Source organism: Nannospalax galili, unplaced genomic scaffold (assembly GCF_000622305.1).
Source record: "Nannospalax galili isolate Female #2095 unplaced genomic scaffold, S.galili_v1.0 scaffold246, whole genome shotgun sequence".
NCBI lineage: Eukaryota > Metazoa > Chordata > Mammalia > Rodentia > Spalacidae > Nannospalax > Nannospalax galili.
In genome coordinates this window covers 1,607,428-1,625,677 of record NW_008356327.1, presented here as the reverse complement: position 1 = coordinate 1,625,677, position 18,250 = coordinate 1,607,428, and the positions used below count along the sequence as shown (strand labels likewise).

The window sequence follows — 18,250 nt, the reverse complement described above, 5'->3', positions numbered from 1 at the left end:
TAAATAAATAAATAAATAAATAAATAAATAAATAAATAAATAAATAACTGGAAGCTGGAGAGATGGCACAGCGCTTAAGAGCACTAGCTGTTCTTCCAGAAGACCTGGGTTCGAATCCCAGCACCCACATGGTGGCTAACAACCATCCCTAACTCCAGTTCCAGTGAATCCTACACCCTCTTCTGTCCTCTGCAGGCATTGCATGACATGGATGCACTCACATACATCCAGGCAGAACACTCACAAACAGAAAATAAAAATAAATAAATCAAAACTCTCAGGTTGTAGACGTAGCACCACCTGCAGAGCCATCTCTGGGAGCAGAACACAAGGAAGCTTCTGTAGAAAGCCCAAATGCCTAGGTCTTTAATTGAAGTTGGAGAACTGAAGAGGGTAAGGGGGTGTATATAATAGCTCAGTGATGGTACACCTGCCTACTCTGCAGGGGCCCTAAAGGAAAAAGAGCTCTGAAGGAAAAATAGAAAAGGAGAAGAGAAGACCTAAGGAGTTGGGTATAATGGTGTTGGCCTTGGGACTTAGGGTCAGAGCTCTTTTACATTTGTTTCAGTTGAATAGCAAGTTGCTAGTCCTTCTGAAATCATGGAGAGAATGCTAAAGCTGGAACTCTAACTTCCTCATGATACAAAATCTCAGAGACTGGGGCTCAGAGATCTACATGACTGACAAGAGATTCATATTTCATGGGCAGCAGGCATGGAGCCAGTGGCTCTTTCTAAATTGTGACTCTGAATGAAAATGTTCCTGCAAATCCAATGCAATGTTCCTTGATAGATGGTGGCCCAGTACAGTGTGACTTTTATTTTGCTTTTTAAAATCCACAGTTGACTTTATAGAGACTGATAGAAAATATGTCTTCTGTCAATACACCAGAAAAGAGAATTTACTCCAAAATTACATTGTCCTGGAAATTAATTTACTGTACTATTCGACTGGATTTATTCCCTAAAAGTTGTTGACTCGCCTTGTATAGTGGCTAATCTTGGTTGTTAACTTGACTGGATCTGGAATCAACTAAAATGAAAGCTGATCTGACATTCTTGATCAGATTATTTGAAGCTGAAGACCCACCATTAATGTGGCAGCACCTTCTGGTGACAGCCCAGATGAAAGGATATGGAAGAAGGAAGCTTTCACTTTTTGTCTGCTTGGCTTCACTTTTGCTGGTGAGTTTATGTATCCTGATGCTGTGACATTCCTTCGTTGGTATTAGAACTTCAGGCTTCCATCATAAGCTGAAAAATAGCAGCTCTCCAGGAATCCTCTGGGCCTTCAGTACCAGATTGGGACTGCCGCGACATCCAGCTTCTGGACTGAACAAGCCAGTGAGCAGCATTCCTCCATGGTCTGCTTCAGTTCCTGCTCCAGGCTCCTGCCTTGGCTTCCCTCAATGATGGACTGACTATAAGCTGTAAGCCAAATAGACCCTGTCTTCCCCAGGTTGATTTTGGCCAGTGTTTTATCACAGGAACAGAAATCAAACTATGGTAGCTTGGTTCCTAACAAGATCAGAGGGTTTCAATATATTAACACAACGTTTTCTGAACTAGAAACTCTGGGAGAGGGTATAATTACCTTCGCATAGATAGCAAGCCACCCAGAGGTCCCTGCAGGTGTGACTGTGACATCCTTCTCTCTCATAGCACCAGAAGACTCTTCCTATGTTGCTGAAGTCTGTGAGCATTATTAGCATGTTTCAGAGTTTTGCTTTTGTTTTGCTGGACAGAAGGCAGGCAGCCAAAGCTGGGAAAGGACAGAGTTCAGGTAATAATATCACAATGCCAACATTATAAAATTTAATCAATTTTTCTACCTCTTCCCATTTGCTCCCCAAATCTTCCCTACTACCTTGCACTATTATTCTGAGAAAAGGAATTGAATCTCCATTCCCACCGCTATTGCCTGATCTAGAATAAATACTGATTTTCATGGACTGTGCAAGTGATTGACTGCAACTCAGTTTTATAACCTCTCATTTTCTGTTCCCTTATTTTTTGTTCTCTTCTGCTACTAATGACTCATGCTTCAACTTTCTGAAAGTCAGTTTTAAGATAAGCAGTAGCAAAAATAATGATGGAAATAAGGACCTGGGGTCAGTGAGATGGCTCATTGGGTAAAGTCCAATTCCCAGAACCACGTAAAGGTAGGAGGAGAGAACCAACTCCACCAAGTTGTCCTCTGACCTCCACATGGGTTCTGTGATATATGTGCTTATGCCACATACACAGTAACAATAAATAAATACAATTTTAAGAGGAAATTGGGGCTTTTAAAGTGGGTTTTATTTTATAATTTGGTATTTTATCATCAAATTATAGTGGTGCTTCCTAACACATTCTCTTTTGTATAACTCACTTTTTATCATTTTTCTCTTTGCAGGACCATACAATAATTTTCTCTTTAGCTTTAGTAAGTAAATCACAGCAAGAATAAAATTGTCTATGCAACTTAAGTGTTTAGTCAGGTGCTATAAAATTTCCTTAAAAATTATTATTGAGGGTTTGGAGAGAGGGCTCAGTGGTTGCTAGCTGCCATGTGGGTGCAGGGAATCAAACTTGGGTCCTCTGCTCTTGCAGTTCTAGGTGATCTAATACCCTCTTTTTCTTTTTCTTTTCTTTTCTTTTTTTTGTTGAGACAGGGTCTCTCTGTGGCTAGAGCTCACTATGTAGACCAGGCAATACCCTCTTTTAACTGCCACAAGAACTGCACGGGCATGACATGGGTGCACTTACATACATTGCCTAATATACACACAAAATAAAATAAAAAATAAAATAGTTTTTAAAGTTATTATTGATAAGTAACAGCATAGCAAAAATACAGGATTAAAAGAATTAGTGTTATTAGAACTGTAAGGAAAAAATAAATACTGCATTTAAGTTTTGTGTTCTATGTCCTGAGTACATATAGTTCTTATTCTTTCTTTTTATTTAAAAAAGCTCAGTTTGAGTTTATGAGCAGTTTTATCATGACTTTTTACTTATGCTATTATCACTTGTATATATATTATTATTACATCTCAATTACATACCTGATTATATGTGTGTATAGCATAAAAATGTTTTAGAATTCATTTAAAAACCTACTCAGTTGCTACCTTCCATTTAAAGGTCTACATTAAAAGACAACATGGCCATGTCTAAAGCCAATGAAATTTCTTCACTTACCTCTCAATTGAGATGTGTGGAAATATAGATACTTAAATAAACATAGACTAATTTAAAGTTTTTCTTTTTAATTTTAAGCTTAATGTGATTAAGTCGGTTAGAGAATAATCAGTTGTCTTATAATCATATTCTACTGTTCAAACTGAAATGAAATATACCTCCCTTTATTAAAAAACTCAGCAGAAATTGATTAGAGGACAAAGTAATTTCCATTGTAAGAGCTTTTTCTGCCATCTAGTGGAAAAAATGAAATCTAAGCTGATGCATGATTTACATTTTAAAATTCCATTGTCTCAAAGCATTTAAGGAAGGCTTATTTGAAATGTCAAGAAAATGCAAAAGCATGCTGTCTCAGCGATTCTGATTTGTTCTGAGGGGAGACCAGATATGGGTAAGCCTAACCATTCCCTGTATTGCAACAAGGACATAAAGAAAAATGCACAGGTTGTTTCTGGCTTTCCCTGAAAATCACCCAAGTCACTGACTATAATATCAGCACCCATTGTTTTAAGTAATTGGTAGCCATTTTTTCTCAAAATAATGAGAGGTGCTTAAATCCCACATCCTTATTATTCCTGTGGATGCTCTGACCTTGTAAACAGTAGCATGAAGGGTTTAGAGGAGAGAGGTGACTTGTTGGGCACTGCCTAGAACTGTGGCTACAAAACTTTTAAAACTACAACACAAACAGGTCTAGTGGGACTGACCAGTAATTCTAACTACTTGGGAAGCTAAGGCAGGAGGACTACAAATTCAAGGTCCACCTAGGTTAAGGAGTGAATGTAAGACCAGCTTATACAACTTAATGAGACCCTGTCCCCAAGTAAAAAATTGAAGTCAGTACTAGGACATAGCTCAGTGGTAGAATGCTTGTCTACCATGTGGTTGGCTCCAGTGTGAATCTGAAGTGCCACACAAAAGAAAGAGAAAGAAAGAAAGAAAGAAAGAAAGAAAGAAAGAAAGAAAGAAAGAAAGAAAGAAAGAGAAAGGAAAGAAGGGAAGAGGGAGGAAGGAGGGGAAGGAGAGGAGAGGAAGGAATGAAGAAGGAAGAAAAGGCGGGAGGGAGGAATGAAAGAAGGGGAGGACAAGAGGGGAGGGAAGGAGAGAGAAAAGAGATGAGAAAAAGCATTGTGACTCATGCTAAAGGATGTATTTCATACTGCCAATCCAAGTATATATACATTTGTACATATGTAAATGTATGAATCAAGACAAAAAATTCTGCTCTTTAGATGAGTAGTTAGCAGGTAAAAGTGCCTCCTGCCAAGCCTGATGACCTGAGTTCAATCTCCAAGACATACATGATGGAAGGAGAAAACCAACTCCTGCAAGTTGTCTTCTGAGCTCCATAAGTGCACCTGACAAGCATGCACCCACATGTACATACACACAGGCACACACACACACACACACACACACACACAAAATAAATAATAAATAAATTAACAAAAATGCTTAAGCTCTCCCCAACCATAGGCTATCATACAAAAAGTCCAATGCAGGAGAGGGATACCTCCTTCAAGTTCTTAGAGGCGGGAGGAGTCAAAGAGCCCCTCAGAACAGTACAATCTATTACCATTGCTCTTCGTCATCTGCCAGAACTTGATGGTAAGACCCTATTGCTAAGGGATGGTAAGTCCTCTTGGTCACAGGACTTGGAGAAATCAAGTTGGTACTGACTAGGTGGCTTCTCCCTGTTGGCTAGCCCTCACAGTGTCAGAAGGTGCTATGTAGGCTGCCAGGGAGAAAAAGTTATTAACATTCTTACCCACCTATAAATCCTGAAAATTAAAATAATGACCAATCCAGCATGATATGCCCAATGGTGCAATAATAGCATCAATATCTTGGGGTCTACCAATAGCTGTCCAATCGAGCTTAGATCCTGCTCAATGGAGGGAATTCATGCCTGATACTGCAATTCTAGCCAAGAACCCAGGGCTGGAGAGGTTATATATCCTACAGGAGAACCTACTACTACCATTTTACTAAAATGATAAAGTATCCAACTGCCTTTAAATATTTATCCTTGAGGCTGGAGAGATGACTGAGCATTTAACAACATTTCTTACTCTTCCAGAAGATCATGAATTTGGGTTCCAGCATCCACATCAGATGTCTCACAACCACTGTAACTCCAGCTCCAGAGAATCTGACACCCTCTTCTGGCTTCTGTGTGCACCATCTCCCATGTGGCATACATTCACACACATGCATATACATATATATAATAAAAATAAATCTTAAAAATTTTAAATATTTATCCTTATACCCATAAATAAGAGTAGCACTTACCCCTCATCAAAGAAGCTTCTTTTTTGTAGCAGAGGACAGAGGCTATTGCAGAGAACCATAACTGGTTAAAGCTCAGAGAATAAGTGACTATAGAATGCCCATCCCCAAATGGGACATCTGCAACACAACCCCTACACCCAAGGCTCAAGGAACATCATGGAAGAGTGGGTGGAAAGAGTGTAAGAGCCAGAGGAACAGAAGAACTTCTGTGAACAGTGCCCTTTGGATAAGACAGGGATGTTGTACTCAAGAACTGTCAACAATATGGCTGCCAGCACTAGACCACACCGGTCAACATTCTAGCATGGGTGGGGGAAGGGATCATAAGGCTCCACCCTTAGTTGAAGGACTAGGAAAGGAGAGTCAGTGTTCTTCAGGGACTAGCCCCCTCCCTGATAGGTTGCCCATGCCCAAGTGGTCAGTCCTATACCCACATACACACAGGCAACATTAATGGGACTCAGTAGGTTATAATATAGAGAGGTACATATATAATGATAATAATTATAGAAGAAGACATGAATTTGAATGGGGATGCAGTGGAGGGGGGGAGGAAGAAAAAGTGAAAAATAAACAAAAATTAGATCAGTGGTCACTAGGATATTTTACATTCTCTTCTGCTTTCTTTCTATTTCACTTTGTATTACTTCATGCCATTTTAGATTGACCTCATGATCTATAAGTGGCCCTACAGCTTGAAAGGCACTGGTAACAGTGCTGAGGGACTGGAGAGGTGACTCAGCAATTAAAAGCACTTTCTCTTGCAGAGGACCTGGGATAGATTCCCAGTACCCACAAGGTAGCTTACAAGCATCTGTAATTCTAGTTCCAGGGGACCTTCCTCCCTCTTCTTGCTCCTGTGGGGACTAGGCAAGCACATTGTGCACATACATACATACATGTAGGCAAATCATACATAAAATAATCCATTTTCTTAAAAAGAGTATTTCTTGAGCAGCCCTAAGGGTTTGTCTGTACTCCTTTAATAATTCATGATAGTAAGTCTAACAAAAGGAAAGGTTAAACAAAAAAGATACATTAGAGATTGGTTAACTAATGTGACAGCTGTGAGATGTTCTCAGTTAAGGGCATTTTATTATATTTGAGGGCTGCTTGCTGTTATTGCCTCCTCTCTCTAGAACAGAAGGCTTAGAGTCATCTTCATAAACATCACCCACATCAAATCATCCAGGGAGTCTTGTGATTTCTCTTCTGTCCAAAGCCTAATAAGATTGTTTGCACTGTAAACATGCTGAGATAGTGTTAAATAACCTCAAAACATAAGATTGACTTTGGTTACAAGGTTAAATAAGATTTCCATTTGTAACAGAAGGCATCCCTAGAAAAGTCATTCCCACAATGGAGCATCATGGTAGCCTCCACCTTGCTCTCTGACTCTGTCTTTCCCCTTTGGTCTGTCCTTCACATGGCTGCCAAGAATCTCCCTCTTTCTCACCAGACAGATAGCATCACTAATCACAGCCTCTATCCCATACCCACTAGGGTAGTTTTCAAGACCCTCCTTGATTTGTTTTTTGCTGAACTTGGTATTTAAAATGAGAAGATCTTGGGCTGGTGAGATGGAACAGCATGTAAAAGTGCTTGCCACAAAGCCTGATGATGGGATTACCATCACTAGGACCTTTATGGTGGAAGGGCTTCCATCGCGTGAATAAACTTAAATTTAAAAAAAAAAATTAGAGGCTCTCTCTCCCTCTTAGGCTATGAGCAGCAAAGACTGACTTTTTTTTAATGTACTAAATTTGCCCCAGAAGGTGCTTTATATTTTTGAAGGGCACCAAATAAGCCTTATTTTCTGCCTTTCAGCTTTCTGCCTGTGGAAATCCTCTGAGCCTAAGCTCAGTTGCAATTCCCATGCAAGACACACCCTTTTGTCCCTAAGCGCCATGAACTCCCACAGTTTGTTAACTGGAGTTTCAGTTCCTATTCAATGCTTATACCATCTGGCCTAATTTGAAATTGTATTTCAATGCATCTGTTTCACTTCACTGTGAAGTGCATTGGAAATTTTTTATTTAAAAACTTGTGTTTTATGCTTGTATATGTGTTCATATCTGTGTGTACATGAGTATGCAGGTGGGTGTGCACGTAGGGACACATGTGGAGGTCAGAGGTCAATTTTGGGTATTTTCCTCTATAGATCTCTACCTTTTTCTTTTCTTTTTTTTTTTAAAGTCTGGGTCTCTCATTATATCCAGAGCTCACCAACTGAGCTAGACTGTCTGGCCAGGGACTCCCAGGGATCCTCTTGTCTCAGCCTCACCAGCTCTGGGATTACAGGTTTCTGCTGCTGTCCTTGGCTTTTTAATGTGGGTCCTCATGCTTGTCCAGCAAGCACTTTACCCACTGAGCCGTCTCCCTGGCCCCCCATATTACATATTTTCTAAGCTATGGTACAGTGCTATGCTACCTGCTGAACATACAGTATTTACTTGAGCACGCTTGTTGGGCATATATTTTTGAATACATAGAATTGGAGCTCACCAACAATTATTTTTAATATAGAGAAGTAAGTCTTAGATAGCTACCTTGGAGTGTATGCATAAGTTTCAGATTTGGAATTTTGCCAGCATTCTAATTTGAATCATCAACTCATCCTAGTCACTTTTTAAAATGAGTAAAAGATTATATAAGCGTAATAATTCATCTGTAAACATAGAAATGTACAGCCAATTTTGAAAGAGATGTACCCTAGCTCAGAAAAATGTTATTGAATAGGTTAATGCTGTTGTAATGAAATGCTTCTTTTAATTTAAAAAAAAAGAGTAGCTACTGGGCTGGAGAGATGGCTCAGTGGCTAAGAGCATTGGCCGCTTTTGCAGAGGACCTGGTTTTGGCTCCCAGAACCCACATGGTGGCTAACAGCCATCTGTAGCTCCAGTTCCAGGGGATCCAATGCCTTCTTTTGACCTCTATGGGCATTGCACGACACAGGCGCACCTACCTACATGTAGGCATAACACTCATACACATAAAAAATTAAAATATAAATAAAAATTTTTTTGAAAAGTAAGAACATTCATGCAATGAAGGCCCTGACAATGACCCTCCTCCATGTTTCCATATGGTCTGTACTTACTCCTGTTACTGTACTCCCTCCTCAGACTGCATGAATTTCTCTTCATGAATTCCTTAAGAGTAGGGAGTCCCTCCTATTCATTTGTATACTCAGCAATTAATATACCATCTGCATAAAGCAGATGTAAGTAAATATTTGTTGACTACAGAGTCATGAAAAATAACTCTAAGGAATAAAAAAAAAGTATTGGATAGTATGCCCATGTTTAAAAAGTATACACACCATTTAAAGAAGCGATTACATAAATATTATGATTATAATGCCCTATGCTTAATAGACATTTAATACTTTTTTGTTGAGTTAATGTTAAATTAATGAAATTAGAGCCAATTTCTATTTCCAGGAAAAAAGTTAAATGTTTATAAAGAAATACAAATAATTCCTTATCCTTTAGGGGAATATAATCAAGTGTGAAGCAATACAAAATGTTCACACATACTAACATTACTCAAGGGGTTTTGTTGCTTGCCAAATATCTTAGACATACCACAGTAAGTGGTGTGGTAAAAGGCTTCCCAAAGACAGAAGGTCTTTTCAAGAACTGTGGAAAGTGGGAAATTTTTCCCTGCTTAGAAGCTGAAAGTTAATCAGCCACATTTTCATAGATACTGACAGAAAGTGAGACTCCTGGGTTGGAGACAAAGGACATCATTATACACAGCTGCATCATGACTTTCTTTCCTACATGTTTCTCTTTGTCTTTGAGCCTGAAAGGTGATTAAAAGCAATCGCTGAGATTTTGCAAATGATGTGGGATTGTATCATAATACAGGGATCTTAAGCTAAGAAGACACTGATTCTCTAAGGGGGCTTAGTCTTGAGGGAAACATTGTCCTTAACAGTCTACTTGGAAAACAGATCAGTCCTGTATTGTGGTGGGAAATTTTGTTTCAAGGCTGCTTGCTGCATAAATATTAAAATGACTGCCCCAAACAAAAGCTGCCATTGGGAAGATGGACATAGGTGATAGATTCACAGGGAACCAACAGTTCTAACTCATAGGCTGAATATTTTTTTTCCTAGAAAAAGGAAGACAAAAGATATTCCAAGAAGAATTATATTTTCATGTATTAGAATTCTATTTAATTCCATGACCTATCTCACTGAGTCCTAGTTTATCTGTAAAACTGGACTATTAATATCTGCTTCACATGGTATGAGAACTACAAAGGAATATGTATGACATTCAACCTGGTGCCTGACATGCAGCAGGTGCTAAGCTGTTATTTCACTTCATTTCCCCCTGAACATATAGAATGTGACTCATAGAATGTCCTGATATTAAGAAAAGGTGGAGAGAAGAGATGTTTAATTCACTGACACTTACATACTGAGCATCTACCATGTGCCAAGTACTAGGCTAAACATTAGTCCTACCCTCTTAAAGCTTATTATCTGCTTAACAGGGGACATAGAGGGTAAAATTATCTTGTGTCCACCATGTAAACTTGTAGGGGTATACCTTCACAGTTTTACAATTCCATGTGCAAGGAAGGTAGGAAAGTTTTGAGACATGAAGGAGTAAAAATCTAAAATAAGAACACATGCGGGTCAGCCAATAATACGATCTTCCAGATCAGGTTGAAAACACAACATCAATACTGGCAGCAGGAAGACGTCATTGTGAACATTATTACCCCCATTCATTATTTCTAATCATACATTTGATATTTATTGAGCAATAATATATGTTATACATATGGTAGGCACTGGAATTTTGAGGATTAAGAGTAGAAATTCCCTCGAGGGTGGGCTGGCCTCAAGGGACAAGGGATTGATTTTCACAAGTCAGTGACCACATTGATCTATGTCTTAGAAAGGTCTCAGGTAGCCCAGGGTGCCTTGAACTCATGTAGCCAAGCTTGACCTTGAACTCCTGATCCTCCTGCCTCCATCTTTCAAGTGCTGGGATTGAAAGTGTGTTCCACCATGCTCAGCTCAAAATTTTCTTTCTTCAATCTGTGAAAAGGATATACAATTACAAATGTAAACTTTATCCTAGGCTACATTTATGCCTCAGATCGTACAGAAATAAAACAGTAATTTTCTGAGTGAGAAAAGGGTTATAAAGTTAGAAAGGAATAGCCCTGACCTGGTGATGGGACCTGATACTTTCATCACTATATTAAATGAGATGCATTAGAACAGCATATGAAAAGACCACGCCAGCTGATTTTCCTGGAAGCATTATGGTAATAGCACTTTGCTCTTATCTTATTTCATGTGCAGGGTATTTGTCTAGAATTTACCTGCCAGGCTAGATTGTGAGGAATGCACAGGCCATGTGAGAGCTATGTGATGGAGGCTAACCAGAGAGACTTGAATTACATCTGAAATGGGGAGAGGAGGTCAAGGGTATGAGAGCAAAGCAAAATGGAGCACTCCGTCTAGTTTATATTATGCCTGGATCATGAGATGGGCTTATTTGATGTGAAGAGCTGACCTTGGGCTGGATGGCTTAGGGAAATGCCAAGTCCAGCAGTCAAATGATGCAAGGGACCAAAAGAGACTCTCCACTCACAAACCAGCCTGTGCCGCCTAACTAGCTGGCTTCTTTCCAGTTAAACGGGATCTCTAGGACATTCATCCCCATTGAGGACATGTCTGATTAGAAACATCTTAGTATGAACCTTTTAGTCTGATCTACATTTGTAAAACAAGAAAGCTTGGCACAAAATGCTTAGCGTGAGAAGACTCCCAATTGAGAAAGCATCATCTCTTTCACAAGTTCTCTCGCCTAGAGGGCTCCCTGGTTATCCACATTTACTGCTAAAACCCCATGGATTTTCAAAGCTTTCCAAACTGACCAAAGTGAGAAGTGAGGGGACATAACAATCCATCACAATTCTTAGTATTGATGTCATGCTAGTGGCTGCTGCCCTGCTAGGCCAGGTCCACACTAGCTTTTCCTAAGACTGCAGGGCCTCAAGGTCCTTTCCTTGTACCAGAGCTTCAACGTGAAAGCAGCTCAGTAGTGTCATTGGGGGAAATTAAAGCACTTTTGTCTGCATGCCACACAAATCTCCCCTCCTCCACCCCTCTTGTCTTGCTCTAGCTTTCTGAACTTTGTAAAATCCTTTCTATTCCTTAGGTAAAGTAGGTGAAAGCAGAAATGATGTTTATCGAGGCTTAAATGAAACTTTACAGATCTCCTCTCTCCTCTTCCTCTCTCTCCCTGGCTGCCCTCCTCCCACTCAATGTTCTACCACTAGACTTACAAGGAAGCTTTCATTTAGCCAGCTGTTTGCTCCTCTTTCACACGATGGTTCTCAGCATTCGGCAGGAACAAAGATCACCAATATTCCCACTGGATTCATCAGAACCAACTGAGAACAATGAGCTCTTTTCATGCTGAAAACAAAGATTTCAAATTTATTCATAATCTTTAACTTTTCTCCCAACACAGTCTCATCCCCATGGGCTCCTTTCTCTAATTAGCTATGCAAGCACTGACATTAAAATTTAGCGACATATTAATCTTTCATTTTTATTAGCATAGTATCTTGATCATCTTTGCTGTACAAACAGAACATATGCTTATAGTTAAATATTTTGTTTCTGAAATAAGAGTTTCTGAAAACAGGTCTGATTACACTGAGAAAGTGCATTCGGAATATACCACTAAATCACTAGGCCACTCCTGAAATTAGGTTGCTACATAAATTCAGTTCACTCAAAACCCAGAGTTTACCATTTATTTAACTGCTATTATTTCCCAGGTGCTTTGGGTTTAACAACCACTCATCATCTCCACGTAATCTTCATAATAGCTGTATGCTATCCTCATCCTACAGACTAGGAAACAGACTTGGAAAGAATACCCAGAATCCAATTTGTGTGACCCTAAAACCAAATTTGTCTATGACTAAATGAGACCATCTATGTGGTTCACAAAAATGTACAATGGTCACCAAAGGTGGTGGCACACCAGCTGCTGCATTTAAAATGCAATAAATGCCATAATGAAGTTCATTCCTGATCAAGCCTCTTTCATCCTTCTGTCTTCAAGAGACTTAGTGCTGTGTTGTTCATGATTTTTGTGTGTGTTTGCACATGTGTGTGCATGTGTTCAGAAGTCTACACTGGGTGTCTTCCTCTATCACTCTCCATTGTATACACACACACACACACACACACACACACACCCTACTGAGTCCATTTAGTGTTCCCTTTGTTTGCATGTGTTTAGTACCAACTGCTTAGGGTCATAAGGAGTCTCTGGAAAAAAAAAATGGTTCTCTCTCAGCAGCCACTGACTATAGCTTTACATGTAGGGGTGGGGCCTTGTGAAATCTTCTATCCATGTTGGCATGTTGAGTGGTGTAGTCATGCAAATCTTGTGCAGACACTCATGCTGCTGAGAGTTCATTGGAGCAACATCCCTGTCCTGTACTATCACAAAGGGGTTGTTAGGGTCCTCAGGCTCTTACAGTCTTTCTGCTTCCTCTTCCACATTGTTCCCTAAGCTTTAGGTTTAGGAGCTGTGTTATAGATGTCCCATTCCGTGCTGAGTTCTGGCAGCAGATGGAGGCTATTAGAGAAATCCACAACTGGTCAAAATGCAGAAAGTATCACATTTTCCTGAGACAAGATCACATTGAATCTGGTGTTTACCCTTATGGCCACAGTCTGGTTTCTGCCTCTCTAGTACCAGGGTTACAGGTATGGAGTACCACACCTTGTTTATACTTGAGTTTTATTTATTAGGGGGTCTGAACTCAAGTGCTCATGTTTGCATAGCAAGCACTTCACAAGCTGAACCATCTCCTCAGCCTTCATCTATTTTATTATCAAATAAAAAGGTGGGTCTCAGAATCACTTAAAGATAATACCTAGCAAATGATACCACTCTACACTTATTTTTTTGCTGATTTTTTTACATTATTTATTTAATAACCACATGATTAGAAGAAGCATTTCATTATAGCTTTAACATATTCAAAAACAATTTCCAGAGCAAAGAGATATCTCTTTCAAAAGTGGCTGTAAATTTTTAGGTTCATAGTTGAATTAATACAGTTATACAATATTGAACTCAGTATAAAGTTCTTAAGACATAAAATTGAATGATGTTTTAACCTTCAAAAAAGATCTCCATTCAATTTTAACATACACTGTTTCATACAGGAAAAACTCATTTTTAATACCACTAACACTTAGATATTTGCATATGCATCTCCAATCTCTATGTGTGTACCAGTCACAGTTGGTTACACTTGGATCCTTGGAACCTGAGTATGGATATAAAGTCATCAGATAGATTTCAATGGTAATGTTTTTCACCTGTAGAATTAACATGAAGCAAATTTTTATGCTTCTTCCTCAAATATAACTCATTTTTGTTTATTAATTTTTTGAGTGTATATCATACAGAACATCCCAAATAATCTTATTCACTTCCCAAATACTCACTTCCCAAATGGTACCCTCCCAAAGCCGCCCCCACCCCCAGAGTCCATATACTCTGTCATCCCTGTTACTGTCCACTGTGTTGTTGGCGTCCCCAGCCATTCCCCAGTGCTTGCCCATCTTCTGAATCTAGTCAAACTATCTAGAGTTCATTGTCTTAGGAAGATCAGCTGTTCCTCATCTAGCAGCAATCAATTGTCAATATTCCTTTAGATAAGATTGGGGTCTGCTGTTCATTTTCCAAGTTATATGGGAATCTCTTGGCCACCCTGGCCAACAATTCAAAGGAAGGTGTCACCTGTCTGGTGTTATTTCTTGGTATGTAGCCTTTAGCTATACACATGGACTCTTAAAAAATTATATTGACCCCTTTATTCTTTGGTTATACTTTCCTTTTTGGTGTTTAAGACCAAACAGTTGGCCCAAATAAACCAATTTATTTTTACTCTTAAGGCCATTTGAGGATCAGATCCTCAGGGGTCACATGGGCTTGGGAGGGACCCCTAGCTCCTTTCTTTTACCAGTTCCATCTATGTGAAGATAAGTCAAAGGTCCTGCTTGAGCACAGCTGGCTTCGCTTGGAAGCATGGAGGAAATGATTCATCTGTGTTGACCCTCTATGTAGACTGGACACTGGTTCAACTCCATTTGATGGGGGCTCCATGGCCTCCTTGATCAAGAGGACAAGTGACTCACTGCAGCTTACAGGATGTTTTGAGAGATGCTCATAGTCCCCTAGAACTTAGTCAACCTAGGAGGGCAAGGAGCAAAACCTGTCCTTTATGTCCCTCTAACCAAATAAGCATAGGTCTCAAAGTATGGCTGGTAAACATGCAAGAAGGTTAGTTTCACCAGTCTGGTACTTTTAATTACCATGTACCATGTACCATGTAGATAAAGCTTGGGCAAAGATCAAACGTTCTCAAATAAACCTTGCCTAGATGTATATTATATACCTTGAGCTAGTTGTATGTATAGTTTGTCAGTAGGTTGTTCGATTAATATGGTTCTCTCTGATTTTTTAAAAACTAGCTAGGCATTATTTATCTCTAGCATTGTCTTAGCCTTCCATCATGGTTTTCCCACTTAAGGTGCCCTTGTTTTCCCATTTTTCCTTTAATAATACCCTTCTCCTATGGTCCCACCTCTCTTGAGCTCCTTCTTTCCCTTTATCCCCTAGATTCCTTGTATAACCCTCCCTACCTCTTCCCCTTACAATAACCCCATTTTTATTCATATCTCTCTTATTAATGCATGTTTCCTACTGTTCTTCTCTTTCAGATTCCTTCTTTTCCTTTACCCCCCTGGTTCCTTTTCATTATCCTGGTTCCTGTAGTTATGTATGGATACATACACACTTATCAAGGTTTGGTGCTAGTATCCACATAGGATACTACTTGCAAATTTCATGATTTCATCTTTCTTTACTGCTGAGTAAAACTCCATCATATAAATGAACCACATTTTCATTATACATTAGTCAATTGAGGAGCACTTAGATTATTTCCATCTCTTAGCTATTGTGAAAAGAGAAGCCACAAACATGGATGTACAAGTGCCTCTGCACTATGATGAGTTCTTTGGGTATAAGCCAAGGAGTGGTATAACTGGGTCAAATGGTAGGTTCATTTGTAGTTTTTTAAGAGTTCTCCATATGACTTTCCATAGGGGTTGAACAAGTTTGCAGTTCCACCAGCAGTGGGTGAGCATTCCCCTTTCCCCACATCCTCTCCAACATTTCATATCATTTGTTCTCTTGACCTTAGCCAGTCTGACCAGCATAAGATGAAATCTTAAAGTGGTTTTAATTTGCATTTCTCTAATTACTAGTGAACAGCTTTTAAGATGCTTCTTAGTCATCTTTACTTCTTTTGAGAACTCTCTGTCCAGTTCCTTAACCCATCTTTTAATTGGGTTACTTCCTTTCTTGTTTTTTGAGTTCATTATATATTCTGGATGTTAAACCTCTGTCAGATGTGTCACTGGTGAAGATTTTCTCCCATTCCGTGGGTTTTTCACTTCACTTCCTTGGTTGCTTCTTTTGATGTACAGAAGCTTTTTAGTTTAATGAGGTCCCGTTTGTTGATTCTTTACCTTGTTTCCTGAGCAACTGATGCCTGGTTTAGAAAATCCTTTCCTGCACCTATATCTTGTAGGTACTGGCTGATATTTTCTTCTAACACATTCAGAGTTTCAGGCTTCACATTGAGGTCTTTGATCCATTTGGAGTTGACTTTGTACAAGGTGAAAGATAGTTTAGCTTCATTCTTCTACAGGTGAAGATCCAGTTTTGCCAACACCATTTGCTGAACATGCTGTCTTTCATCCAGTGAATATTCTTGGCCCCTTTGTCAAATGTCAGGTGGCTTAAATTGCATGTACTCATATTTGGGTCTTCAATTTGTTCCATTGATCTATAGGTCTATTTTTGTGCCATTACCATGTAGTTTTTATGACTATAGCTCTGTAATACAGTTTAAAGTCTAGTATAGTAATCCCCACAGCATTCCTCTTGGTGTTCAGGGTTGCTTTAGCTATACGAGGTCTTTTGTGCTTCCATATGACTCTTAGGATGTTTTTTTCCAATTCTGTGAAAAATGTCATGGGGCTTTTGATTGAAATTGCATTGAATTTATAAATGAATTTTGGTAGGATGGTCATTTTCACAATATTAATTCTTCCAATCCATGAGCATGGGGGGTTCTTCCATCTTCTGATGGCTTCCTCAATCTCTTTCTTTAAAGATTTAAAATTTTCATTATAGAGCTCTTTAATGTCTTTGGTCAGGTTTACTCCGAGTTTTTTATTTTGTTTTTTTGCAGCTATTGTGAAGGGGAGGGTTTCCTTGTGCTCTTTCTCTGACTGCTTGTTATTGGTATATAGAAAGGCTATAGACTTTTGTAGGTTAATTTTGTAACCTGCCTTTGCTTTCCTACACTTTACTGAAAGTGTTAATTTCTAGGAGTTTTCTGGTGGGATTTTTGGCATCTCTTAGATATATCGTCTGCAAAAAGGGATAATTTGATCTCTTCCAATTATCACTCCTTTAATTTTCTGCTCTTGTCTTATTGCTCTTGCAAGAGTTTCAAGTACTATGTTAAAGAGAAGTTGAGATAGTGGATGCCTTGTCTGATTTTAATGGGAATGCTTCCAGTTTTTCTCCATTTAGAATGATGTTGGCTGTGGGTTTGTTGTATATAGGTTTAATTATGTTGAGGTATGTTCCCTCCAGCCCAGTTCCCTCTAGGACTTTGAACATAAACACATGTTGAATTTTGTCAAAAGCCTTCTCTGCATCTATTGAGATGACATGTGGTTCTTGTCTTTTATTCCATTTATATGATTTATGACATTTATTGACTTACATATATTGATCCATCCCCGCATCTCTGGAATAAAGCCAACTTGATCATGGTAAATGATCTTTTTGATGTGTGTCTGTATGCGGTTTGCAAGAATTCTGTTGAGAATTTTTGCATCTGTGTTCATTGAGGATGTGGGTCTGTAGTTTTCTTTTTTGGTTGTATCTTTACCTTGCTTTGGTATTAGAGTGATGCTGGCTTCATAGAAAGAATTTGGAAGTTCTTCCTCCATTTCTTTTTGAATAAATTAAGTAATATTCAATGTAGATCTTCTTGAAATGTCTGGTAGAATTCTGCTGTAAATCCATCTGGTCCTGGGCTTCTTTAGTCGGGAGGTTTTGTATTACTGTTTCAATTTCCTTATGTCTTATGGGTGTGTTTAAGCTGTTAATCTCTTCTTGGTTTAGTTTTGGTGGTTCCCATACTTTTAGATACCAGTCCATTTCTTTTAGGTTTTCAAATTTAGTAGCATATAGGTTTTTAAAGTACTCCCTTATGAAATCTACCCAATGACTTTATAGACATACACAGGTGCCAAGGATCCAAGTGCAACCGATTATGACTAGTAATAATCAGATACATACAGATTACAGATGCATGTGCCAACATCTCAGTGTTATTAGCAAAAACAATGAATCTCTCTGTAAGAAGCAATATATTTTAAAATGAAATGGAGATTTTTTTTAAGATTAAAAACTCATTCAGTTTTATGTCTTATAGGGCTTATACTGAGTTCAATATTGTATAACAGTATTAATTCATCAGCAAACCTCAAAATTTTACAGCCACTTTTGAAAGAGATGTATCTTAGCTCTGGAAACTGTTAATGAGTATGTTAAAGTTGAAATGAAATGCTTCTTCTAAAAAAAAAAAAAAAAAAAAAATTTCCTGTCTTATTA

The 18,250-nt window shown here is 38.8% G+C and overlaps 1 protein-coding gene across 1 annotated transcript in view; it reads right to left on the bottom strand.

Annotated features, from left to right (window-relative positions):
• Nucleotides 1-10,250: 10,250 nt before the first annotated feature.
• The window catches only part of Mzt1 (mitotic spindle organizing protein 1), a 33,976-nt gene continuing 25,976 nt past the window's right edge, over nt 10,251-18,250 (bottom strand). The window contains exons 3-4 of the mRNA XM_008854545.3: nt 11,799-11,931; nt 10,251-10,539 (exon numbers count right to left, since the gene is read on the bottom strand). Of these exons, the coding sequence (XP_008852767.1) occupies nt 11,836-11,931 (96 nt within the window). The 3' untranslated portion in view covers nt 10,251-10,539; nt 11,799-11,835. The remainder of the gene's footprint in view (nt 10,540-11,798; nt 11,932-18,250) is intronic.